This window comes from Calonectris borealis, chromosome 29 (assembly GCF_964195595.1).
Source record: "Calonectris borealis chromosome 29, bCalBor7.hap1.2, whole genome shotgun sequence".
In the NCBI taxonomy this organism is placed as follows: domain Eukaryota; kingdom Metazoa; phylum Chordata; class Aves; order Procellariiformes; family Procellariidae; genus Calonectris; species Calonectris borealis.
Window position 1 is genome coordinate 1,354,833 of NC_134340.1, and position 24,684 is coordinate 1,379,516.

General features: G+C 65.1%; 3 protein-coding genes across 3 annotated transcripts; 2 read left to right on the forward strand and 1 right to left on the reverse strand.

The window, feature by feature from the left end:
- Nucleotides 1-832: 832 nt before the first annotated feature.
- On the reverse strand, nucleotides 833-6,744 carry LOC142094040 (natural killer cell receptor 2B4-like). Its single transcript, XM_075175866.1, has 10 exons — nucleotides 6,700-6,744; nucleotides 5,961-6,071; nucleotides 3,394-3,714; nucleotides 3,043-3,321; nucleotides 2,604-2,726; nucleotides 2,018-2,082; nucleotides 1,825-1,890; nucleotides 1,602-1,667; nucleotides 1,405-1,464; nucleotides 833-1,301 (listed from the first exon to the last, which is right to left on the reverse strand). The coding sequence occupies exons 2-10, from the start codon at nucleotides 6,043-6,045 to the stop codon at nucleotides 1,224-1,226; spliced, it is 1,143 nt and encodes a 380-aa protein (XP_075031967.1). The 5' UTR covers nucleotides 6,046-6,071; nucleotides 6,700-6,744; the 3' UTR covers nucleotides 833-1,223.
- Nucleotides 6,745-7,293: 549 nt separating this feature from the next.
- LOC142094081 (natural killer cell receptor 2B4-like) lies at nucleotides 7,294-8,661 on the forward strand. Its single transcript, XM_075175919.1, has 4 exons — nucleotides 7,294-7,320; nucleotides 7,493-7,931; nucleotides 8,004-8,377; nucleotides 8,590-8,661. The coding sequence occupies exons 1-4, from the start codon at nucleotides 7,294-7,296 to the stop codon at nucleotides 8,659-8,661; spliced, it is 912 nt and encodes a 303-aa protein (XP_075032020.1).
- Nucleotides 8,662-11,658: 2,997 nt separating this feature from the next.
- Nucleotides 11,659-14,131, forward strand: LOC142094041 (uncharacterized). The gene is made up of 3 exons (XM_075175867.1): nucleotides 11,659-11,777; nucleotides 11,982-12,314; nucleotides 13,246-14,131. Exons 1-3 carry the CDS (start codon nucleotides 11,723-11,725, stop codon nucleotides 13,596-13,598), a joined length of 741 nt encoding a protein of 246 aa, XP_075031968.1. The 5' UTR covers nucleotides 11,659-11,722; the 3' UTR covers nucleotides 13,599-14,131.
- The last annotated feature ends 10,553 nt before the right edge of the window (nucleotides 14,132-24,684 follow it).

A 24,684-nucleotide genomic window follows, 5' to 3' on the forward strand; every position in this document is an offset into this window, starting at 1 on the left:
TCCATCGTGCCTGAACTTTTCCCACTGAATTCAGCCGGCCACAAACCCCGCTGCCGCCTCTCCATCAATGCCGACTGCCACGTGCGGAGGGGGATGCCGTTACGGTGCAAGAAGTGTTCCGCTCACACCTGCACATCGTGAAAAGCAGAGGATGGGGCTTGGGATGGCATAAACCAGCCCGGCTCCAGCGGCAGTGCCCGCTGTGCCTGAGCCCCCATCCGCGCCAGCCTGGCCCCCTAAATTCCCTCATTGTGGCAGCCAGAGACCCCCTCCCTCCCCCGTGCCAGCCTCCCAGTGCAGCTCTCGGTTAACGATCCCAATTAATGCTCGTTTCACAGGGAGCAGCCACAAAGCTATTTTGATCCAGGGACTCGGATGGGAGCCGCTGCCGCTCCCCACGCTGCCATCAAAGTGCCACGTTTCATTTTAATCCCAAAGAAAAGCCCTTGATCTTGCCTTTGGGAAGATCTTTGAAGCTGGAGCCCCTCTTTCTCCACCTCCTTCTCCCAGGGCCACTCATGCTGGAGGAGCATGGGATAACTTAGGTGGGAAGGGACCCGGCGGCGTCTCTGGTCTCAGCTCGCCGTGGGGCACCCGGGGCCGTGCCCAGCCCAGCCGGTGCAGGGACCGTCCTGCCCGAAGCCGATGCCCATGGCCACCTCTCCTCTACCCAACACACGGCTGAAACTTTGCAAAGTGCATCTCCACGTGAGACCCCATTCGCTTCAGAGGTTCCTGAGCCACAAACAAGGCAATTCCCACTCCCTCCCCATGCCCAAGGTACATTTCAGGCTATAAATAGCCAATTAAGCTAATTAAACAAGCACCACAATTGCCTCATGCAGTTCAGCTTATATTCGCGCCTAAAAATAAATTCCTGAGGTGTATCGAACCTGTCAAGACTTAAAAAAAAAACCCCACAAGATCACAGGCTGGCACTAAACACAGGCACATCACACGTATCGTCTTCCCCCAGGACCCCGCCTGTCCGATTCCACATCCATCTCCTCCGAAGACAGGTTTCCATCACCGAGTCTTTCCTCCTTCCCTCGCAGGAAGGCGCAGCTGGGGTTTGCGTCCTTGAAAAAACCCATGTCTGAGTGTTCCCATCCCGAGCAAGCCCCCGGCTTTGCCGGCTGGGGTGCTGGTGGGTGCTGGATGTCTCTGGGTTCTCCAGAAGATGCCCATAGGGAAGGAAAAGTCTTGCCGAGGCAACCGTGGCACTAGGAGAGGTGGTGGCCGGCAGGAGCCGGGGGCAAGGTCTGCAACGGTGGGCACCAGCGTCTAGAACCCCCCGTAGCCTGCAAGGAAATGAGTGGGGTTTAGCACACCGCGGCCCCAAAAAGCCGATGAGCTTCGGAGATCCCCAGGGTTCATCTCCCCACCGGTCCCGGTGCCCGTTACCTCTACGTAGGCAGTGGAAACCAAAGCTGGGTCCAGCCTCTTCCTCCTGGGAGAAGGAGACTGTGGAGCAAAGCGAGAACCTGCCATTAGGCAAGGCACGAGCGGGACGGTGAACCCAGCACCCGGTTGACGAACCGAGGGGACCCGGGTTTCGGTGCCGCTGCAGAGGGGCTGCTGTCACAGCGGGGCAACCTCACCTTCCTGGTGGGCTGAACCGTGGAGTAGATGGTGCGGCTTTCGGGCTCCTGAGAGTGGCTGAGTCCCTGCCAGGGAAAAACAGTCGAGATGTGCAAAAAGAAACAAATTTTGGGCAAAAGGAGTGGTCTTGGCGGCTGCCATGGATGCATCCAGCTCAGGGGCTGCCCAGCCAAGCCCACGGGGCAGCTCCAGTCCCCACCGCCAGCACAGGACTGATCCTACCGGCGTTTTGGTGCAGATGACAGCGTAGATGGTGTTTCCTTGCGTGGTGGCCTCACTGGTCCCATTCTGGGGGAGAAAGCAACCCCAAGCTGGTTAAAGGATGCAACCCGGGGTGACAGACATTTCCAAACAGAGGTCCCCTCCCTCCAGGCAGCGCGGGGAGGGGATGCCCAGGGACACCCCCGGCACTCACGGGGTCTCGGCTGGTTCGGGCTTTGCCCATCTCCCTGTAGTCAGTCAGCGTCTGCTCGACGTGTCCTGGGGGAGTTTGAAGGGTCAGCGTAAGACGGGTGACGTGTTGGAGCCCCCAGACTGGGGGGGTTCAGCCCTCAAGCAAAGCAAAGCAGAGGGATAAAGAGGTCCCTTGGCAACGGGGAGGTTTGACTTTGTTGGCACCTGGCAGGGGCTGGGGAGGGATGCCCCAGCTCAGAATAAAATGAATGTCCAAACCCAAAGTGTCCTCTAGACCCCATGGGACGAGGTCTCCAGGTTTGGGCACTGATGCTTGGGCTGCTGGGATGCTTCATCTGGCTCATCAACCTGGACCACCCCGCATCAGCAGGGATGGGCAAAGACTTCGTGCCCTGTGCAGCGCCTGGCAGGGGGGTGACAGCGCCCGGTGGCTTATCCTGCACCAGCCCCCGGAGGGGGGAGAACCCCAGGGCCAGTGCGGAGAGCGTCAGGAGCATGAGAGCAGTCAGGAGGGGGGCAGGGGCTGCACAGCCAAAACCCCACGGCTGCCCGTCCCACGAGCTACTGCACCGACCCCGGGGACAAACCTCCCGGGGAGTCCTTTCCTCGCTTCCTCCACCAGTAGCAGGTGACAACGAGGGCTACTGAGATGGCCAGTGCCAGCCCCAGCGACGTGGCCACTGCCCACCATGGAACGATGCTGAAAAGCCCTGGGGAGGAAGGAGAGGAGAAGAGGAGACCTTTGACACCGGGCAGAGCCTCGAGCCATTTCTAAACGCAGTCTCCATCACAGCCCGCAGAGAACAGACCTGGCCAGAAAACCTCAGCCCCGGTTAAATCACCCGTGCTCGGCTATTGTGTTTCCTCCCCCAGGAGGGGAAGCTGGGCACATTTTGGTGTCAGCGTGACGTCCTCCGCAGTTTCGCTGGCCCGGGCAGGGAGATGAAGGGCCCCAAGAGAGGGCTGGAAGCGGTGTGGTTTGTGCACCCCCTAAATGCTGCTTTTACGGAGCTGAGGGTAAATTACCTGGGGCCGCAGCACGGCAGGCTGCCGCGAGATCGGTGCTGGCCGTGCTCCAGCTCACCGGGTTGCTCGCGTTGCAGTGGCAGACGGTGGGGTCGGCGTCCCCGTGGACCTGCGGGTGCAGCCAGGGCTGGTGCTCCACGGCTCCCGGGAGGTCCCCGCTGCAGGACCAGCTGTAGGAGACGTTGTCGGCACCGGGCACGGTGCAGAGCAGCGAGAAGTTGCACCGGCCCTGCTCCTGGTGCAGGATGCGTGCCTCCAGGCGCAGCTGGCGGACGGGCTCTGCGGGGACAGAGCTGGTGAGAGGGGGCGGGGGGGACACGGTGTCGGGGTGATGGGCACCTGCCTACTCACCCCACACCCACACGCGGAAGCACAGGGCAGTAACGGCACCCGATGTGTCCTCAAAATCTGCCTTGTAGACCCCGCTGTCTGCCGGGCTGACCGGGCTGATCCGCAGGGAGAGGGTCTCCCACTGGAAAACAGCTCTCCCGGAAAAAGGACCCACGGAGGATGAGGCTGCTTCATTCTTCTCAGCCGTCAGGATCCGCCACTGGTCTCCTGCATCCAGTACCACTCTCCATTCCACCTTCGCCCACCCCTGCGGGGGTTTCTCCGGCAGCAGCTGCAGCGCTCTGCTGGCAGACACGGCTTGTTCCCGGCATTCCGGGGGTCCTAAAGCGGAGAGGGGTGAGCGAGGGCCCGCGGCCCCGGGAGATGCTCCGTGGCTGGCAAGGCGGCACGGCTGCTGGAGCCCACGCATGTCCCAGCCCCGCAGCCCCCAGCATGGTCCCTCCTGCTCCCCAGGGGCGAGCTCAGCCTGGTTCCCCACCGCCATCCCCATCTTGGGGGTACCCCTTCTCTCTGCACCACCCCAGCCTGGCTCCCTCTGCAGCCGCTGCTCCGGCCGCACGTTGCAGGTGCTCATGCAACACCCTCTGCCCTGCCCAGAGCCGGGGTGGTTGCAGACCCCCTGATCACAGCCTCTGGTGCTCATTTGTGCCCCAGCTCCTTCCTTCTCCATCCAGCCTGGGGAACAGAAGGAGTTTTTTCCCCCTGGCCCCTTTTTTCTTGAGTTTCTGTGCTCGCCTCCCTCTTCTCAGCGCAGCCCCGGATGTCAAGGGCTCTGGCAGAGGCGAGATAAAAAAGCCCCTAAAACAAACGAACACCCACAGGCGCCGGGGCCGAGCGTGCGCACGGCCTTGCAGCTTCCTCACGTCCGCGTGTGGTCGGGGTGGCCTCAGCCGTGGGTGGACTTTGCACAACCACCCATCTTGCAGCCCTCGCTAAAGCCCGGCTTACACGGCCATCAAGGCAAGCGTCAGCCTGCGGGAGCTCGGCTTAGCCCACCCATCCCACAGCCCCCGGCTCCGCTTCGCCTCCGTGAAATCAACCCGCGCACCGAGCCCTGCTCGGAGGGCAACTGTGGAGCCACCGGCTTTGCTATCTCCTGGCACGGCCAGCAGACCCCAAGCAGCTCCAGCTTAAACCTTATCTTTGCAAAGCCGCAGGCGTGAGGGCGCCTGCCCGCCCCGGGCCCTGGGGTGCAGAGGGGACACCCCTATACTCAGCAGCTCTAGGAATACGAGAGGTCGGAGCAAGCAAAGGCAGAAGCATCCTCCCCGGGGGAAAGGAAGGAGCAGGCTGGGCAGCAGGCACTATTTATCCGTTCCCACCCCGATGGCTCACACCTGGGACCTGCAGCTCCTTGCAAAAGGGGCCCTTCCCACCACCCCCAGGTACTAAACCACCTGCAAGAAATCGGGACTATTGCTTACTGCTGCTTTGCAGGCAACGAGCACCGCAAGAAAGATGTGAGGGCACCTTCGTGCCCTCACCCTGGGCTCCTGGAGCTGCCCCGGATGGAGGGTGCCGGGGCAGTGGGTGTGCAGAGTCGGGGAAGAAATGATGCAAAAATAAACCCCGCAGCCTGGAGGTGTGATCGTAACCCGCTGCCTACAGCCGGTGCGAGCGCTGGGGCCGGGCCAGTGCAGCACACCGCAGGTTTACCACGCCAGCGCCTGCGGGGAGGTTTTGCAGCTCAGCTGAGCCCACGGTGGCTGCAGGTTCTGCTGCTTCGAGCAAGCAACACCCCCATCTCGTGCACCCCTGAGCAGCGAGTGCCCCCCGCCCCAGCCCTGCACCATCAGGGTGGGCAACGGGGCCGGGAGACGCATCTTAGGGTGGCGAGAGAGGGAGGGTGGAGGCGATGCTCGCCTGGTCTCCCCGAGAGCAGGGAAGGGCGGCACGATGGGGGATACAGAGATGCGGCCGGGAGATGCTCCGGGCACCAAGCTGGCCCCCAAACCCGGGTGTTTCTCCGCTCCCCTTGTGCAGAAGTCACTGGTTTTAGGAAGAAGACCCTCAGCCACCACCAGCTCCACTGAAGTCGTGGGGGAAAGCTGCTGTGTTTGTTCAGCGGAGAGGCTTGGCCTCGAAAAGCTGCGTTTCTGGGCGCAGGAAAGGTCAGGGCTGGCTGCGGGGTGTGGGTGCTGCGCCGGTGGGGAAGTGACTTCTTTCAGACCAGCCCCGTGTGCTGCAGGCAGCAACGCTGCCCACAAAGGGGAACCGGCACTGCGTGAGAACCGTCCCGGCATTACCTGCTCTGAGCAGAAAAAGAAGAAAAGCCAAAAAAACCCCCACCCCGCCCCATTCCACCTCCCCAGGGACCCCGAGCCCGGCTCGCTGCCCGTGACCCCGCAGTCTGAGTGCCCGTGGATGCCTTCGTGCCAGCCTTTCCCCGGCACCCAGCTCCCCGGGCAGGCAGCGGCAAGACGGTGCATCCCTCCTGCCCTGCCTGCGCACGCTGCCAGCCCCAGCGCGGGCAGCAGGGCTCACCCAGCGCCAGCCTCCCCTCTGTACCACGAGGCCGAGCGAGCCTCCATCCTCCCGGCGAGCCCGGCACCGCGTCCCCTCCTCACCTTGGCCGCCGGCCGCGGCCGGCAGCACCAGGCAGAGCAGCGCCAGCAGTGCCGGCGGGCGCCAGGGACCCCCGCGCCGGTGCATCTCTGGATGGCAGCCGAGCCAGCTCCCTGCAGCCAGAGAGGTGCAAAACCCCTCGGAGCCAGCGACTGTCCAGCAGCAACTTCCTCTCCCGCTCGCGGTTCCTTCGCACCCTCCGCCTCTGGGTGATCTCCTCCGCGCTGCCGCTCTCATCCCCAGCCCAACCCTCCACCGGGATGGGTGCCGGGGGGATGCCGGGGGGATGCCGGGGTACCCCGGGTCCCCGTGGGGCAGAGCGCGGTGGGGAAGGACGCGCTGCCGGCTGCCCCGGCGAGCTCGGCTGCAGGGCTGGGTGGCTGCAAACCTCAAAGGAAATTAAATTTAATTACCCGGAGGGGCGGAGGTTTTTTGGGGTTTTACTTTCCCTTTGCAACTCGCTTCAGGAGGAGAAACTGCACCGGGCGCTGCACGGCAGCCGTTTGTAACGTGCGGACGTGTCCAGCACCCCGACCGCAGGCCAGGGATGGCCCCGAGCAGCAGGATTTGGCCCATCGGGGAGCAGAGCTCAGCCCAAAGACCCCCATGCCTCAGGGTCAGGGAGCTGGGGAGCGGCGCAGCCCAGCCGGGGGGGTCCCAGGAGATGCGGGGGGCTGCGGATGCAGAGCCAGGGCTGATCCTCCCCCCGCGCCTGCCCTGATCTCCCATCCCAGTTCCCACCTTTCCCTGGGACAGCCGTGGAACGTGTCACCCTTCTCCTCCTCGTCTCCCTCTTCTTCCTCTGCCGAGCCCAAGATAAGCGCAGGCGGGTGGCACCGGGCTCTGCCGTGGGAGCTGCGATGAGTTGTGTCCAGCCTCTGCACCAGGCACCCGCGAGGGGCTGGCAAGTTCCTTTGCAAACTGCTCTTAAAAGCACGCCCGGGGTCAGCGCTTGGCTGTGGGTTGGTTTTATGTTTGTTTTCTCTGGTGAGAATTAGCAAGCAAACGGCTTGTCGCAGGATCAGAGCCGTCTCTCGGGTTGTCAGGTGAGAAAAAAAAACCCCACAAACGGAAGCTGAAAGCAAAAGGCTCTTTTCTGAGGGTCAGAAAGCTTCAGCGCTACGGGTATCGCTTAAATTGGGCCATTAAGGAGGAATTATTGTAAAAAAATGTCTTTCTTTTTAAGGAAAGGCTGCACATCTAGGAAAAAATGCTCCGCTTGCGAGGGCTTGACTTGTAGGAGGGACAGGGGAGGGTGGTGAGCGAGAGCCTCGTCAGAGCCTCCTCTGTGTTTGCAAAACGGCATTCCCTTCATGCTAGCCTTGGGGGAGAAATATGTATGGGGAGGAAATAACCCCCACGGTGCGTGGTTGAGAGGATCCCTTTCTCGCCAGCCGAAGGCACGTGGAGGCGGAGGATGCGAGAGAAGGAGGAATGGAAAACGCCTTCCCCAACTGCGCTCGGCCGCCCCGGGGGGACCCAAGGGACGGCTGAAGGCGCGCGATGATGGAGGCTTCCAGCCCCCGGTCCCCAGGGATGGGCAGAGCGGTGCCGGTGTGGGATCCCCCTGCGGTGGCGGTGGCTGTGCCCCCTCGCCAGCCACGGAGCATCTCCCGGGGCCGCGGGCCCTCGCTCACCCCGCTCCGCTTTAGGACCCCCGGAATGCCGGGAACAAGCCGTGTCTGCCGGCGGAGCGCTGCAGCTGCTGCCGGAGAAGCCCCCGCAGGGGTGGGCGAGGGTGGAATGGAGAGTGGTACTGGGTGCAGGACACCAGCGGCGGATCCTGACGGCTGAGAAGAATGAAGCAGCCCCATCCTCCGTGGGTCCTTTTTCCGGGAGAGCTGTTTTCCAGCGGGAGACCCTCTCCCTGCGGATCAGCCCGGTCAGCCCGGCAGACAGCGGGGTCTACAAGGCAGATTTTGAGGACACATCGGGTGCCGTTACTGCCCTGTGCTTCCGCGTGTGGGTGTGGGGTGAGTAGGCAGGTGCCCATCACCCCGACACCGTGTCCCCCCCGTCCCCTCTCACCAGCTCTGTCCCCGCAGAGCCCGTCCGCCAGCCGTGCCTGGAGGCACGCATCCTGCACCAGGAGCAGGGCCGGTGCAACCTCTCGCTGCTCTGCACCGTGCCCAGCGCCGACAACGTCTCCTACAGCTGGTCCTGCAGCGGGGACCCCCCGGGAGCCGTGGAGCACCAGCCCTGGCTGCACCCGCAGGTCCACGGGGACGCCGACCCCACCGTCTGCCGCTGCAACGCGAGCAACCCGGTGAGCTGGAGCACGGCCAGCACCGATCTCGTGGCAGCCTGCCGTGCTGCGGCCCCGGGTTGGTGGGACAAATGGTTTCGGGGGGAGTTTCTACCCCTCCAGCTCCAAAATGAGGTTTGGGACTTAAATCCATATGGGATAAATAAGTGGGAGGTGAAGCCTGGGGGAGGAGGAGCAGCGTGCAGCCAGCGTGCACGGTGCTGCGTGGCTGTGCGCTGGGGCCGGCGGCAGTGGGGACGTGGCAGGATCAGTCCCGCAAGCGCTCTGAGCCTGTGCTGCAGCAACCCGGCCTCAGTGCCCTTGGGGGGTGCAGGAGATGTCCCCCCCATCCCGGCTTCTGTCTCTATTTCGTGTTCCTGCTGCAGAGCGAAGGGGCTGCTCTGCCCGCCGGTGCTGGCCAGGCTGCTCACAGCCGCGGCCGTCACGCACGTCCTTGACCGGCAGCGGGGACCCCCTTCCCGCGGCGGTCCCGGCTCTTCGGGTGCTGGGGAGGACCCCCCAAAGGGGGAGGCTGCAAAGCAGCCGCTGCTTTGTGCATCAGGTCGGGCCTCAAATCTCCCCCAACAAATGAGCTGCTTTTAACCGCGCAGAGCTCTTAACCCGCCTGAGCACGGATTATAGAAAAATCCATTTTTTTTTCCCCCTGTATTCTGTATTTTGGGTTCCTGAACAAGTTCTGGGCTGTTCTGTGAAGGGGACAGATCAAACAGGCTGCAGGGGTTTTCACCCCAAAAGATGAGGCTCCCCTCCAACAGCCCAGGGCAAAACTTCCCCCCACCCCAGAAGAGACCCCCCCGGGGCGGGATTCTCCCTCGGGATTTGAGCATTTGCTTCCCCACCGGAGCCCTCGCTCTGGGATGGAGCCGTCGCGATGGGGTCGGGATGTGGGGACGGAGGAGCATCACCCCCGCCTCGCCTTACCTCTCCCCACCCTTCAGCGAAGCGGCTCGCCGCGTCGCCCGCTCCTCGCCGGAGGTTTATTCCCTCTCCCAAATATCTTAACGCCAGATCTGCCGCCTATAGATAAACCGCGGATCGGGCGCCGCGTGGAAGGAGCATCGTGTTATCTGGGCGCCGCAGCAGTTTGTTGGTCCCTTATCAGCCCTGGCTGACAGATACCACCTCGTTAAATCGCTGCTAGATATTAATGAGCTTGCCCTGAGAGAGGTTTTACTACAATCCAGCTGCGCTCTTGGGCCTTTTCCTGGGATATCAGGGATGCCCAAGCCCAGCACGGCCCCCCGAGGCCAGGCGTCCCCCGTGCCCGCGCCGTCCCCTGCCCGGCAGCATCACCCGGGGCCGGTGGGTCGGAGGCAGCCGCGGTGCCACTGGAAGAGAGCAAGAGGCGCCGGGGCCGGTGGCCCCTAATCCCATCGCCCCGCCGTCTGCTTCTGCTCTCTGATCCGCGCCGCTAATCACCTTACGGTAAGCTCATTGCCTCCGCGGCGGCCCCCAGCCATTCCCCGGCCCCGCGGCCGGGTTGGACGTGGCTGGGAGCTGGGTGATGGATGGGATGAGTTGGGGAGCGGGGGGGTCCCCGCTGCAAAACAGGCCCCCCTGGGGTAGGGGCTGTTGGCTGGCTCTGCTGGGGGACTGGGCAAATGGGTGGGAAAGGGGCAGATTCCCAGCAAAAGTCTTGGAAAAAGGCCACGGCACGGGGAGCAGAGAGGGCCGGGATCAGCTCAGCCTCGCCGGCAGCCGGAGCGGGTTTCCTGCAAGCCACGCGTGCGCACCCAAGGATTCACGAGCCGATGGGTCCCTCTTCCATCACCCGGCAGCGACCAGGGTGCAACGGCTTCAACCCCGGCGGTGGGGGAAACTGAGGCACGGCCTGACCCCGCAAGCCCGGATGGAGCCGGCTTTCCCTCCCGGCGCGGTGCCCCGGCGGTGACGTGGGACACGCCGGCTCCCACGGCCCCTTCCTCCCCCTCGCAGGCAGAGGAGCAAAAAAACTAATTAAGGTTACAAAGGGAAAAGCAACGTTTTGCAAGGTTGAAAACCTCCGCTCCAGAGCAGGGGCTGAGCCGATTAATTAGAGCTTTTGTCTGCGGCTCTGTTCAACATGTTGGGAACAATTTACATCAAGGGGACCTTCCGCGGGCTGGAGGAGCTTTGCCCAGGGAGCGCGAGAAGGGGGGGTGGAAAAAAAGGGAAGAGAATGAAAGGGAAACATTTACCACGTTTCATGGACCACGTTGAGGAGGAAGGGAAGATGCTGCATACTTGAAGCACCGCATTGCAGAGGGTGTTTTTATTCAGCGCATCATCCGCGGTTTCTCATTCCCCTTCCAGCTAAATTTGGCCCAGGAGATGCGCAGGCGAGGAGGGCGGCGGAGGGCTGGGGGGGGGGGGTCTGCGCAGGCAGAGCTGCTCCCGTGGCGGTGCGAGGGTTTGGGGACGCCTGGCTGCTTCCCTGGCTCCGGCATCCCCTCCGGTTTTTTGGGAAGGCGGCCGAACCAGCCGCGCGGGGCAGGTGATGCCGGAGGGTGGGAGCGGGAAGCGGGGGGCCATCCCGCACGAGGCTTTCAGGCGGATGCTGCCATCAGGGTCCCCGTGCGGACCCCCACGGCCCCCCCCCTCTTCTCAGACCGGCAGCTTTTAAAATGCTTTGCTCTTTTAATGGGCCTGCAGCCCATCCCCGCAGCATCCGACCTGCGCTCCGCTTTTAAACCGCGGAGGGAGGAAAAGTCACGTTATTTTTAATCCAAATACTCTCCCCGGCTGGAGCGTGGCTCTGCCCGGGAGGTGGCAGCATGTGACCGCGCTCGGTGGCAGCGGGGCTGGGCTTGTCCCTGGGGGGCCAGGTCTGGCCTTGGCTGGGGGTCCCTGACCCCCACCCCCCAGCATCCATCCCACGGGAGCTGAGCCCTGGCCCCAAATCACTCGGGGAAGGGATAACTGGGTGGAAACCTTCGCTTTTGAGTGATGCAGGGATTGCATCCCCAGCGAGAGCCTCTCACCCAGCGCCTGAGCCTCCCCCAGCCCCAGCTAAAATTCACTTGTGCTGGGGGGGGGGCAGCGCCTGCAGCCGCGTCCCCGTTCCCAGTTGGCTCCGATGGGAAAAGGACCGGGATGCGCAGGGGAAGGACCCCCAGCCCCAGCTCTGCCCGTGTCCCCCGGCCGATTGCACCCCGCAAAGAGGATCTCAAACCCCCCGCCTCCCCTCTGCCGTGGTCCCATCGCCTCCGCCGGGTTATTCATCGATGGCACAAGAGAGCGGTGAAGTGGGCGCTGCCCCTTCCTCTCCTGCCTGTCCCGGGGCAGAGTCAGGCCCCGGCACGTCCTGGCAAACACCGGCTGCCACCGCTTCCTCCATAAAGCCCATCCCACCCGCCAAGTCACCGCTTCCCTCGCCCCACGAGCACCCGTGTCCTTCCCGGCGGCGAACCTTGTGCAATCCCTCCCCAACGCCGCTGCCGCCAGCCCCGGGGGGTTTCCTGCCCCTGTGGGGCTCAGCCCCACGGATCGGGGGACTCCAGCCCCACACAAGGAGGGGACATGGCCGGAGCCGGGGCCACGTTTCTCTGCTGCGTGTTGTTAGCGGCAGCCGGGGGTAAGGGTGCTCCTGGGGCTGGGACGGGCGGTTTGCCGCAGGCAGGGCTGGGATGCCAGGGCGGGTGGGCTGGAGCATCCTGGCTGCACCAGCAGCCATCCCCAGGGGTGCTTCGGGGTGCTTTTAGGGGAGCTGGAGACCACCCTCGCCCTTGTTTGCCGTTGTGGTTACCCCCCCACCCAACCGTCTCACGGCACCTCGCAGGTCTGCGTCTCTGCTGCGGCATCGAGCTGCTGAAGGGGCTGAAGGGACAGTCCCTGTCCTTCCCGGCCCTGCAGCCCGCGGAGGTCCCAGACATCGCGAGGGTCACCTGGAGGTCCCAGGGGCTCCACATCGCCGAGGCCAAGCCCAGGGCGAAGATCTTCATCGTCGACTACCTGCCCGAATTCCATGGCCGGCTGCTCATCCACCCCACCAACCTGTCACTGGAGATCAGTCCGCTGAAGCTGGAGGACAGCGGGAGGTACGAGGTGGTCGTGGACACCTTGTCTGACCCCACCAAGCCAAAGACCTTTTCCTACTTATTGCTGGTTCATGGTGAGTCCAAGGATGGAGGGAGGGGGCTCGTGGGGACCAGGCTTGGGTTCGGTCCACCCCGGGGAGCTCCCCGGCCCCGAGCCCACCCGTCCCATGGCATCCCCTCCCTGACCATGTGGAGGAGCCCAGGATGGGCATGTGGTCGGTGGAGAAATTTCCCTTCCTCTTTCGGTGCCTGTGCTCACCCGCTGCACCCGCTGCACCCAGCCCCGGTGGCCCCCAGACCCCCAGGGTGCTGCACCCGCTGCACCCAGCCCCGGTGGCCCCCCAGACCCCCCGGGGCGCTGCACCCGCTGCACCCAGCCCCGGTGGCCCCCCAGACCCCCCGGGGTGCTGCACCCGCTGCACCCAGCCCCCGTGGCCCCCCAGACCCCCCGGGGCGCTGCACCCGCTGCACCCAGCCCCGGTGGCCCCCCAGACCCCCCGGGGTGCTGCACCCGCTGCACCCAGCCCCCGTGGCCCCCCAGACCCCCCGGGGTGCTGCACCCGCTGCACCCAGCCCTGGTGGCCCCCAGACCCCCAGGGTGCTGCACCCGCTGCACCCAGCCCCGGTGGCCCCCAGACCCCCTGTGGGGTGCTGCACCCGCTGCACCCAGCCCCAGTGGCCCCCAGACCCCCAGGGTGCTGCACCCGCTGCACCCAGCCCCGGTGGCCCCCCAGACCCCCCAGGGTGCTGCACCCGCTGCACCCAGCCCCAGTGGCCCCCAGACCCCCAGGGTGCTGCACCCGCTGCACCCAGCCCTGGTGGCCCCCAGACCCCCAGGGTGCTGCACCCGCTGCACCCAGCCCTGGTGGCCCCCCAGACCCCCCGGGGTGCTGCACCCGCTGCACCCAGCCCCAGTGGCCCCCAGACCCCCCAAGGTGGGGGCCGGTCCCCTGTCCCCAAAAGAGCGGCTGGCCCCGCGGCTCACGCCGAGCCCCGTGCCCGCAGGTGGCTGGCCCAAGACGGCGGCCGGGACCGGTGACACGGGAGGACACAGCGGCAGCACCGCGACACCCCGGGGAGCGACCAAGCCCCATGCTGGAGACGCCCCGACACCGGGCGCAGGTGGGGGGCAGCCCCCGGGCGATGGTGGGGGGCCGGAGGTGTGCGGGGTGCGGGACCGCTACTGCGTGGTGAAGGGGTATCTCGTGGCCACCATCTTCGGGCCGCTGCTGATACTGGTGGCCGCCATCCACGTTGTGACCAGGGACAAAGCCACCGAGCCGGGGGATGAGGTCTCAGCGGGGTCTGAGCCCCCCGGCTTCACCGCTCCGCAGGGACCATCCCCGTGGCAGCGATGAGCTCGTATTCGGGGGTCCCGGAGCGGTGCCTCCCCTGCCTCAGTTTCCCCAACCGGGGAAAGCCAAGATTGCTCTAATAAAAGCCCCTCAAAATTGCGAAGTGAAACCCAGTTTCCTCAGCTGTTGCACAAGCAGCCGCCCCAAAACGCGGCAATGCCTCTTCCTCCCAGAGGCCACCGCAGCCCAAAGGGGGGCCCGGCAGCCCCCCGGCACCCAGCAGCCCCCCAGCACCCAGCAGGACCGAACCACATTCCGACGCAGCCCCTGCACCGAGCGTGTCGCGGCGTCGGGTCTCAGCACACCCGATCCAGGGACACCTCCGTTACCGGGACATCATCGGTTTCATATTTACGGCCCCGAATCCAGTGCGAGATAATAATTCAGCGTCTCATAAAACCTTCTATAGTTTATAATAAGTGAATTATTTACTGGTGACCCTGACTAAATGCTGCGCGGCATAAATTATTGAGTGGCAGATCTGTCAAAAAGTTCTCATAAATAAGTTATCTGGTGCCGTCTTAATGTTCCCAGTAAATTACTCATTCAATCTCCCGTCTAAATGCTCTCCTGGGGAAATTACTCGCGCCTGCTGATTTATGAATTAGGCCTGGGCAAATAAGGACGATTAGGAAGGGGAGCCCTGCCAGGACACCCGAGGGTTTCGCTTCGCCGCGACGCCTCATCCCCAGCGCATCCCTGGGGCTGCCCCCGGGACCCGGCGGGACGGATCCTGGTCTGTCCATGCACTGGTCCCAGAGGGAGTGTCCCCACCCCGGGGTGCTCAGCACCCTTCTTCCAGCTGCAGGTACCAGTCAGGGAGCGATCCCGGGGTCTGGCAGCGATCCTGAGGTCAGGCAGCGATCCCAGGGTCCTGCAGCGATCCCAGGGTCCCACAGCGATCCCAGGGTCCCACAGCGATCCCGGGGTCCCACAGCGATCCCGGGGTCCCACAGCAATCCCAGGGTCCCGCAGCGATCCCAGGGTCCCGCAGCGATCCCGGGGTCCCACAGCAATCCCAGGGTCCCGCAGCGATCCCGGAGTCCCGCAGCGATCCCGGGGTCCCGCAGCGATCCCGGGGTCCCACAGCGATCCCGGGGTCCCGCAGCGATCCCAGGGTCCCACAGCGATCCCGGGGTCCCACAGCGATCCCAGGGTCCCGCAGCGATCCCAGGGTCCCACAGCGATCCCAGGGTCCCACAGCGATCCCGGGGTCCCACAGCGATCCCAGGGTCCCGCAGCGATCCCAGGGTCCCGCAGCGATCCCGGGGTCCCGCAGCGATCCCGGAGTCCCGCAGCGATCCCGGGGTCCCGCAGCGATCCCGGGGTCCCACAGCGATCCCGGGGTCCCGCAGCGATCCCGGGGTCCCGCAGCGATCCCGGAGTCCCGCAGCGATCCCTGGGTCCCACAGCTTCCCGCAGAGATCCCGGGGTCCCGCAGCGATCCCAGGGTCCCGCAGCGATCCCGGGGTCCCACAGCAATCTCGGAGTCCCGCAGCTTCCCGCAGCGATGCCTGGGGAAGCAGCGCCCGCTCCCAGCCCTGCCCCGCTATTCCCCATTGCAGGAGGGAGTCAGAGGGGCTCCCCCAAACCCGCGAGGGCTCCCCCCAGCACCCCGGACACCCCGAGCATCCCCGCGGCAGCCCCGGCCCCGTTCCCGGCGCTGTATGGCCCGCAATACCTACGTTTTATGGCCGTTACCCTCATCGCCCGCGTTCCCACCTCCTCCTCTTTCTGCCAGGTCCTGGGCGTAATTAAAGCGTCACCCGCGGAGCGGGACAGCCACGACCCCGACGCAGAGGCGAAGCACGGAGTCACGAGGCCCCGGGAGGGGAATCCTCCGGTTTAACCATCCCTCTCCCCGCCACCGGCGTGCGGGAATTGCGGCCGCTTTCACTGGATCTCTTCGCTCTTCCTCTTATTCCAGAGCTGATTAAAATAATAACGATAAGGGCGGCTCGACCTCGGGGCTGGAAGTGCCATCCCCGTGACGAGGCGCAGCCTGCGACCGGGGGCAATTAAATCAGTCCTGGAGGATGGAGGGGATGAATTTTGGAAGGGAGAGGAAAATTCACGTGCGAGAGCCGGGGGGGTTTAATGGGAAACTGGGATACGGCACCGTTATCCGCGGTGGGAGAAGCGGCTTTGCCCCCGCGGAGGGGATGGGAATGGGGATGGGTCTCCCTGGGGATGCTCCTGCATCCGCTTCAGCGCAAAGGCCACCCCGGTCCCCGCGGGAGCCCATCACCCTCGCGCCAGGCCTGCGCCGGTGTTTGCTTTAATAATTGAATGCCCGTTTGGGGGACAATTATTTATTTAAAGGAAACAGCGTGTTAACAAGAACACAACCTAATCCCCGGTGACAGATGTCTGCTTTATTAGCACCTCTGTCCGAGAGCCGAGCCCGGCAGGCAAACAAACAAACACGACAAATAAAACCCTCGTTAGAAGATGTAAGCACACGCCAGAAATTAGCGTGAGGAGGAAAAAAATAAATATTAAAAGGCGGCGGCACCCCTGCGATGGCTGCTCGCGCCGGGTGGAGGGAGGTGATGCTCGGAGCCGGGGCTGGACCGGCCCCGGGGCGATGCTGGAAGCGGCGTTTTGGTCAAATCCCAACCCTCGCCGTCCCCGGGGCCCTGCACCGCGGGGTGCGACCAGAGCTGCTGGGCCAGGTTGCATCCCCTTTGCACCCCGTGACACCCAAATCCGCTCTCCTTGCCTGAGCCCGGCACCGGGGAGCAGCAAGATTTGGGAGATGGGGAAACTGAGGCACCGAGGGGCGAAGGGACCGGTCCGCAGCACCCAGGGGAGACGCGTCTCAAGGAGCCCTCCGTGGAGGGAATCCTGATGGCGGTGACGGGGAAGGACGGGCAGCGGGTTACGGGGACAGGATTAGTGCCGGCAAAACAGGCTCGGTCCTCGGCCGCCGTCTGGGGCCGGGGGGAAAGGAGGGCGGATTTTCCCCCAGCGCAGGATTAGTCCAAGGCGCTGTCGGGGAGCGGCTGGCCGGGCGGTTTGGGTGCTGGGGCTGGGGTCCCGATGGCCGGGGCAGGGCTGGGTCACCGTCGCCCCGGCTCGGCTGAGAACGGCGGCGATCGAGGCGGTGATGGATGCCACGGCACGCCAGCCCCGCGGGGGCTCTCCGGCACGTCCCCATCTGTTCGGTGTCCGTTTAGCAAATGCCTCCGTGAGGACCAGCTGCGAGCTGGCACCCAGCACCCGGCTGGCACCCGGCACCCACCCCGAAAACCAGTTGGGGAAGCCAGAGCGCCTGGTCCCCCGAGAGCTGCTCCCAGGCTGGAGTCCCACCTCGACCTGGGACTCACCCGTGCTCCAAAAAAGAAAGGAATTAAAGAAAAACGGCGTCGGCGCGTGGCGGAGGGTTTCCTACAGCGCCCGGCGGGGATGCTCTGATGTCTAATACGGAGCTGAGCCCACCCAGCGCGGTCCCAACGGCTCCCATCTCCCCAGCCCCCTTCTCGCCCCATCTCCTTTAGCCTTGTGACTTTGACCCGCTTGTGAAATTCGTTTTAAATCGGCCAAGGAGCTGAGGAGTTACTGGCGGGGGGAAGGAGGCCGGAGAGGCCAGAGAAGCTGCCTTTCCTCGGGAACTCGCGTTTCCTGCGGCTCTCCGCACCGCACCAGCGTCGAGCAGGCAGGAGCTGGGCAACGCAGCGCCCGCCGCAGCCCCTCCTGGAAGGCACTTAATTACCACGGAATAGAGGTCACGCCGGCAGGAATGTAGGAACGCAGGCAAAGAGGCTTCCTCGTAATTGCTTTTTTAAAAAAAAAAAAAGAAAAAAAAAAAATAATAAAGAGACCTTCCGTGGGTTTGAAGAGCTGGGGTGTAGACTTCTCCGGCCTGGCCGCTTATTTAAGCAGGGAATTCACCCGCCTTTCCCCGCCAAGGTGCTTTTCCAAGCCAAAAAATATCTTGAATTATTTTTCTGCTCCCCATCGTCGCGCCCCGGCGAGCGGGAAGCGAAATCCCTTCCCCTCCATCCCGCCTTGGCCGGGGCATCGCAACTCCCCGGGGACCCCCGGTCCTGACCCGGCGCGGAGCGGGGCCGGCTAACGAGCGGCTTCGTTAGCCATTCCGCTCCACCGCATCGCTCGTAATGAGGAAAGGCGAACGGCTGCCTCCAAATGGGTTCTGGAAGCTGCTCGGAGACATTAGGCTCTGTATAAATATCATTATGATTGTTATTATTATTGGCGCAGATGGGTTTTCATGGCCCGCCGCGCACCGCGGGAGATCCTGTTCTGCCTCCGGCGCTCGGCGAGTGGGAGAAAACAAATTGCCGATGCCAGTCCCGGCTCCGCACGGTGCTGGGGGGTGGCGTGTACCCCCCCCCGGTCCGGCTGTCCCCCCCCCACCCACTCGCCGCAAGGATGGGTTTGCTCAACCCGCCCCGACGCCGGGGGCGATGGGCCTCACGCCAAGCTGGTCGGGCCGTGCTACCCCATGGGGACTTCGCCCCCCTCGATCTGCCAAGGTTTTGGGGGGTCTCTCTGCTGCTCCCCCTCGCCCCCACCCCCACCCCGGCCACCCCCGCTCCCGAGCAGCGAACGTGGCTCCTTTCTCCTCTCCTCCCGTCAGCAAATTCCCGGCCGCCGCCGCTGTTCCTCCCTGACCTCGCTCCCCTTCCTCCGTGCTCCACAAACTCCTTCATATTTCTTTCGACTCCGCGGCCATCTCCTCTCCTACTCAAATTCCTCCGGGTGGCTGGCGCGGGGGGGGGGTGGCAGCTCCACGGGGCCCCTCGAGCCCCGGGAGCCTCGTGGGAAGAGTTTGGCTGGATTTGGGGGGAGAGGAGCCCCCAGGGGGGTCGGCACGGCCACGCTCCCCCCATCGACACCTCCTGTCCCCCCACCCCGTGCCGATCCAGACACAACCTGCATCGCCCACAAGCCGCCTCCCGAGGAGAGCCACTGTTATTACTTTTAATAAAATATCCTTTATTTTCATCTCTTTTTATTGCAATCATCCGTCTCGGCTGCTTCGGAGCCCGGCGAGGCCACCGCGAAGGCTCCTGGTGTCCCCAGGGCCTGTGCCGGGAGGGGCTCGGGGGTCCCCGGCTCCGTCTGGGGGGGTCCCTGGGTGACACTGGGTGAAACCGCCCGGGAGCAGCGGGTCCCCGGAGAAAAGCCGCAGCTGAAGGAAGGCCCCGAGGAAGAGGAGGGAGCCCGGAGCCCCCTGAGCAGGGAGCTGAGGGGGAGCCCGGTGCCGCCCCCCGGCCAAAAACCACCTCTTGTGTCACACAAGGGACGCCGGGGACCCACAGCCACCGGGACAGGGTGCGGGACCCCAACCTGCCCCACGGGGGGGGGGGGGGCGGGGGAAAATCCCTGCTAGAAATCCCTGCTAAAGCCAAAAAAATTGGCCTTTCTGCTGCCGCACGTGGTGGTTCAGCGGCCTCAGCTGCTGCCCCGAGACACCCCGGGCTCTGCTCTCCTGCCCCTTTGGCAAAGCCGGGGGCTCCCGGCGGAGAGCGGGCGATGCCTGCTGACTCAGGCAGGCAGCCCGGCGCTGGTTCCCATTTGCAATGTTTTCTCTAAAACCCTCAGGGCTCGAAATTCTATTTAAGAAAAGGAAAGAGAAAAAAAAAAAAAAGAAACCCAACAACAACAACCAAAAAAAAAAAAAAAAACAAACCCAAAAACCCCCACACCATGAAAGCTGAAGCTTCTGCCTCCACCAAGGGCTTAGCTCGCTCGGCTCGACTTGGAAAGCTTCCCTTCCCGGGAGCCTGCGGGCAAGAGGATTTTTGGAGGCGCTGATACCCAGGGCCTTCAGCTGGAGCTTAGAAAGTTTGCAGGAGAGCAGCAGCAGAGGAAGGGCTGGGAGCGACTGCGGGGAGGGGCCGGCGCCTGGGCCACGGGGGGAGCGGGGAGGGCGAGGGCCGCGTGCTCTGCCCCGGTGGGTGCTGCGGGGTCCAGCCACAGCGTGCGCGTGCCCGAGCGTGTACGCAGACACGCAGACATACACCCCCTCCCCGCAACACGCGTGCATGGATGTGCACACGCATGGATGCACGCAGAAGCGCGAACCCACCCCGCCACGCTCACACGCGTGTACGCACACCCCAACATGCATGCACACACGTTGGGCCACGCGGACGCACGCACGCACACAGGCGTGTTGAGGCACACACGGAAAGCCCCCAACACACAGACACCCCGACGTGCGTGCGCACAGGCACACGTGTGCAAACACCCCAGCGTGCAAAACAACACGTGGATACACACCCCCAACATGCGTGTACACACCCAACATGCAAACCCAAGCAAACATACACCCCAACACACATGTACGCACTCCAACACGCATGCACACCCCCAACATGCATGCACACACCCCAACACACGTACACACTCCAACACGCATGCACACCCCCAACATGCATGCACACACCCCAACACACATGTACACACTCCAACACGCATGCACACCCCCAACATGCATGCACACACCCCAACACACATGTACACACTCCAACATGCATGCACACCCCCCAACGTGCATGCACATGCAAGTGCACACCCCAACATGTATGTACACATCCCAACATGCACACATGCACATCCCAACGTGCATGTACGCACCCCAGCATGCATGCACACACCCCAACACACATGCACAGACCCCAACATGCATGTACGCACCCCAACATGCACACACATGCACAAAAACACACATGACACACGCGTGAAAATGCACGCTTGCACCCCAACACGCAGGCCCCTCAGTTGCAGCACACGCACCCCCCGCGCACACGCACCCCCCCGTGCACACACGCACCCCCCCACGCCCACGCAGCCCCCCACGCCCACGCAGCCCCCCGTGCACACGCACCCCCCCGCGCCCACGCAGCCCCCAATGCACACTCACCCCACCCCGTGCACGCACCCCCCGTGCACGCACCCCCCCCGTGCACACGCACCCCCCCACGCCCACGCACCCCCCCCGCCCACGCAGCCCCCAACGCACACTCACTCCCCCGTGCACACGCACTCCCCCCGTGCACGCACCCCCCCCCATACACACGCACCCCCCCGCCCGCGCAGCCCCCCCCACGCCCACGCCCCTCTCGCCCACTCCCCCTCCCCACTGTCCCGCGTTGCCGCCCCCGGCCCCCCCGCCCCGCCCGCCCGCCCCGCCCCGCCGGCAGCGCACTCCGGGGCTCGGCGCGGAGCGGCGCGGTCGGGCGCGGAGCGGAGCCAGCGGAGCCCGCGGCCCTTCCCCGGCCCCTGCCCGGCCGGGCCATGCTCTAGCGGTGCCGGTACCGGGGCCGAGCGGGGCGGCGGAGCGGGGCAGCGGCCACCCCCCCGAGCCCCCTGCCCGGAGCGCGGCCGGGACGGGAGCATGCGGATCCTCTTCCTCTGCCTTCTGACTCTCGCTGATACCCACGGGCAAGGTGGGTACCGGCACCGGGCACCGTCGGGTACCGGGCACCGTCGGGTACCGGGCGGCGGCAGCGCGGGGCCGCCCGAACTGCGCGTCCCAACTCTGCGGGCAGCGCTCCAGCCCCGGCTCGGCTCGGGAAGCGGCTCCGGTCCCAGCCGCTGCCGCCCGTTCTCGGTGGGATAAGAGCGGGTCCGGCCGGGGAACGCGGTGGCTTCGTTCCCCGGGAATCGGCGGCTCGGTCTGGGGGGGGGGATCCTGGTCGTCCCCCACTCCCCGCGGCTCGGTGCTGCCAGCCCGCAGGGGCCGGGTGCTGGTACCCCGGCTCCGGCCCTCGTGGACCCCCCCCCCCCGTATTGGGGGGGTTCTGATGGAGCTGGGTCCGGTCCTCGTGGTCCCCCACCCCATATTGGGGGGGTCCTGATGGAGCCGGGTCCGGTCCTCGTGGCCCCCCACCCCATATTGGGGGGGTCCTGATGGAGCCCCGGGTCCGGTTCTCCCCACCCCGGGGCTGCGTCTGTTCCCCCGGTTCTGGTCCTGTTGGATGCTCCGGTCTGGGGTTAAGGTCTTGTGTGTGTTCCCCCAAAATCTGGGTGCTGGTCCCCCCCATCCCGGTCCCGAGGTGCTGCCAGAGCCGGGGAGGTCGTGGCGAGGCCAGAGGAGTCGGGGTACGGGGTGGCTGGACGTGGGAAGTTGTGGGTGTCGGGAAGCCGGGCAGGCGAGGGGACCCCAGGGTCAGTAGGGTGCCCCAGCAGTGGGGGCCTGGCCATGGGCACCCCGGCTGCTGGGGGGACCTGGGGCTGAGGGTGACGGGAGGACCCGGCCTGAACATGGCGATGCTGGCGGGGAGCCACTGTCCGTGTGTCCATCCGTGGGGAGCGGTGGGGGTATCTTGGGGGGGCAGGCGGGACCCCCGGATCCTGACCGGGGGGGAGAGGCCGGGGGGAGCGTGGGGCACCCTCTTCCCCCCCACTTGCTTTCCAGGGCTTGCTGCAAACCGGGGGGGGCAGCCCGAGCCCCCCCCCCAAGTCCCCGTCTGACCCCCAAAGGGCTGTGCTCTGCCCTCTCGGGGAAACTGAGGCACGGGGAGTTGCTCAGCCAAGGTCACGCAGAGCAAGAGGAGCAGAGTGGGGGGACAGCCCGGCTGCCCCCCAGGGCCTCCCCGAAGCTCGGCCTCCCTGCCCCGCCGTGCCAGGGGAGCGGGGAAGCGCGCCATGCGTGCAGCGAGCTCGCGAGGTCTCAGCCGGCTGAAGCCGGGCATTGCCCTACGCCGAGACAGCCCCTGCACGGCCTCCGGCTCCTTCCCTGCTGCAAAATCCAATCTAATTTTTAATTAAGGGGGCGGCGTTGCTAAGATGCCAGGAGGAGGGGAAAAAAAAAAAAAAAAAAAAAAAAAATTGAGTCGACCCGGGGTTTAAAAGGAGCGTGCAAAGCTTCTTAGGGGGCCGGGGGGGCAGATCCCAGGGTCCCCCGCGCAGGGCTGGGGAAGCGCCGCGGGGCTCCGCTGCCCTCCCAGGAACAAAAGCGCCCGCTCTCCCGCCCGGTGCCATGTGGATCTCGTCGGCGAGAGGGGCCCAGCTCCGGCATCGCCGTTTCGGCGGAGGGAAGAACCGGATGGCTGGGCCGGGGGCTCCGGCGTGGTGGGGATGGCGGGGGGGGGGCACATCCCCGGTGACCCCCCGGTCCCTCCCGAGCAGCCCCGTCCCGTGGCAGTCCCCATCGTCTAAGTTTTGCTCTCACCTCGGAGCCTTGCTCTAAACTGGGGTGCTGGGGGGGGGGGGTGGTCCTGCTGCTTTTGGGGGGGCAAAATTTGGGGGTCCCTCCCCCTGGAGCCGGGGGCGTGTGCACACACGTTGGGGGGGGGGTCGGTGCCATTCATGTCGCTGCGCACAAAGATGTTGAATGGGTTTCATCACTCTTCATTTCTCACTAAATAATTTTCTGTATCTTATCTAAATGAAACCCATTATTCTTCCCCCCGTTTCAATCACTCGCCGTGATTGCGCCTCAAATTGAAATATTTATTCATTTTCCGGGCGATTCTTCTTCCCTTTCTCTCTGTGGGGTTTTGTTTTTTTTTTTTCCTATTCCCCCCCCCCCTTCCCTTTCCCTCTTGAAACAGCGGAGAGATGGGGGGGCGCCGATGGAGGGGTGGCAGCGGGGGCTCGTCCCGGGGGGCTCACACCAGACCTCGGTGGCTCGTGGGCCGCCCCGGTGTGTGCCTCTGAGACCTGGCGCACTCGCTGCACGCCCCAGCTGAGCCCCGCTCCCGTGGGAGACCTCGGTGCTGGGGGAGCAGGGGTGGCACCGGGTGCTCTGAGGTCAGGTCGGTCCCTTCCCCGGTGACTTTTTCAGGCGAGCTTGGGTGGAGGGACGTGACCCCGGGGTGGCGGGGCACAGGGCCCCGATCCGGGATGTTAACGCCCTCGGTGGTTCCCCAAGGAGGAAGGAGGCGAAGGGAGGGTCCCGGTGGTCCCGGCACAGCCGGGGATGCTCCGGCGGAGCGGCGGTGGCTTTGGTTCCCCGCGTGCCATCGCAGGCGCGATGTGGTTTGTAAGATGCCCGTCGTCTGCTGCAGGGGCCCCCCGGGGTTGAGAGGTGGCGGTGGGGGAGGACGGTGGCCCTCAACACCCCCCTCCCCGGGGCTGGGGGCTGCGCCGGTGGCGTTCGGCATCGTGCCGTGGCCGTGGGCATTTGGGGACTGGTGCCAATGCTGGTGGCCCTTGGGCTCTGCCCGATCCTGGGGGTCCCCTCGGGCTTCCCTTGGGCCTGGGGTGACCCCAGGCGCTGCCTTCGACCCCCTCCCCCGGAGGAGCTGATCCCGTCGCTGGCTCCGGTTTGGCCTCGCCGTGTTCGGCAGCGTTGCCCCCCCGCCCCCCGTGCCAGCCGTCCCCGACGTCCCCTCCGGGCAGGAGCCTGGGTCACCGCCATTGTACCCGACACCCCTCCAAACCCCCGTCCCCAAAACTCCTCGGTGGAGGGGACAGAGCCGCCGCGGGTGGGTGACACCCCCAGCCCCGCAGCCGCCCTTCAGGAAACCATTTTGGCAACTGGGATCGGGGCTCGCGGGCGCTGCTGGGGTTTTGCCGATGTTTTCCCCTTTTCGGGGGACGAAGCCCCATTCCCACCCTGGGGATGCTTCCAGCTTTCCGCAGGGGAACGGAGCGAGCGAGGGATGCGTCGCAGCCCCACGGGAGGGGTCCGGATCCGACCCCGGGCTCTGCCCCGCTGCGGGGCCGGGGCCGGAGCAGCCTTTGGGGCCGGCGGGACGGGCTCTGCCGCCGCAGCCACCGCCCCGTGCCGGGACTTGCCTGGGCAGCCCGTGCCAGGGCTGAATCACCCGCTGCCGCGCCGGGGCCCGGTTCGCCGGCGGGGAGGCAGCCAGCCCAGCCGTGGAGCCCCCACCCCGGGGCTGTTTCCCCCCTGCCTGCGCCGGCAGCATCCTGCCTGTTTTCTGCCAGACCCGGAGCCGTCCGTTTGTCTGTCCGCGGTGACCTCTGGCAACATCCGGAGGTGACATCAGGGTCGTTGGGCACCTCTCTCCCACCGACCAGAGCTGGGCAGCATTAATTACATTCCCATCTTTTAATTTGGGATTGGTTTAATCCCGAGCCGGCTTTCCTCCTGGCCTACGTCCTACCTGGGATCCTTCTGCCCGGTTCCCCGGGATGCACGCCCGTC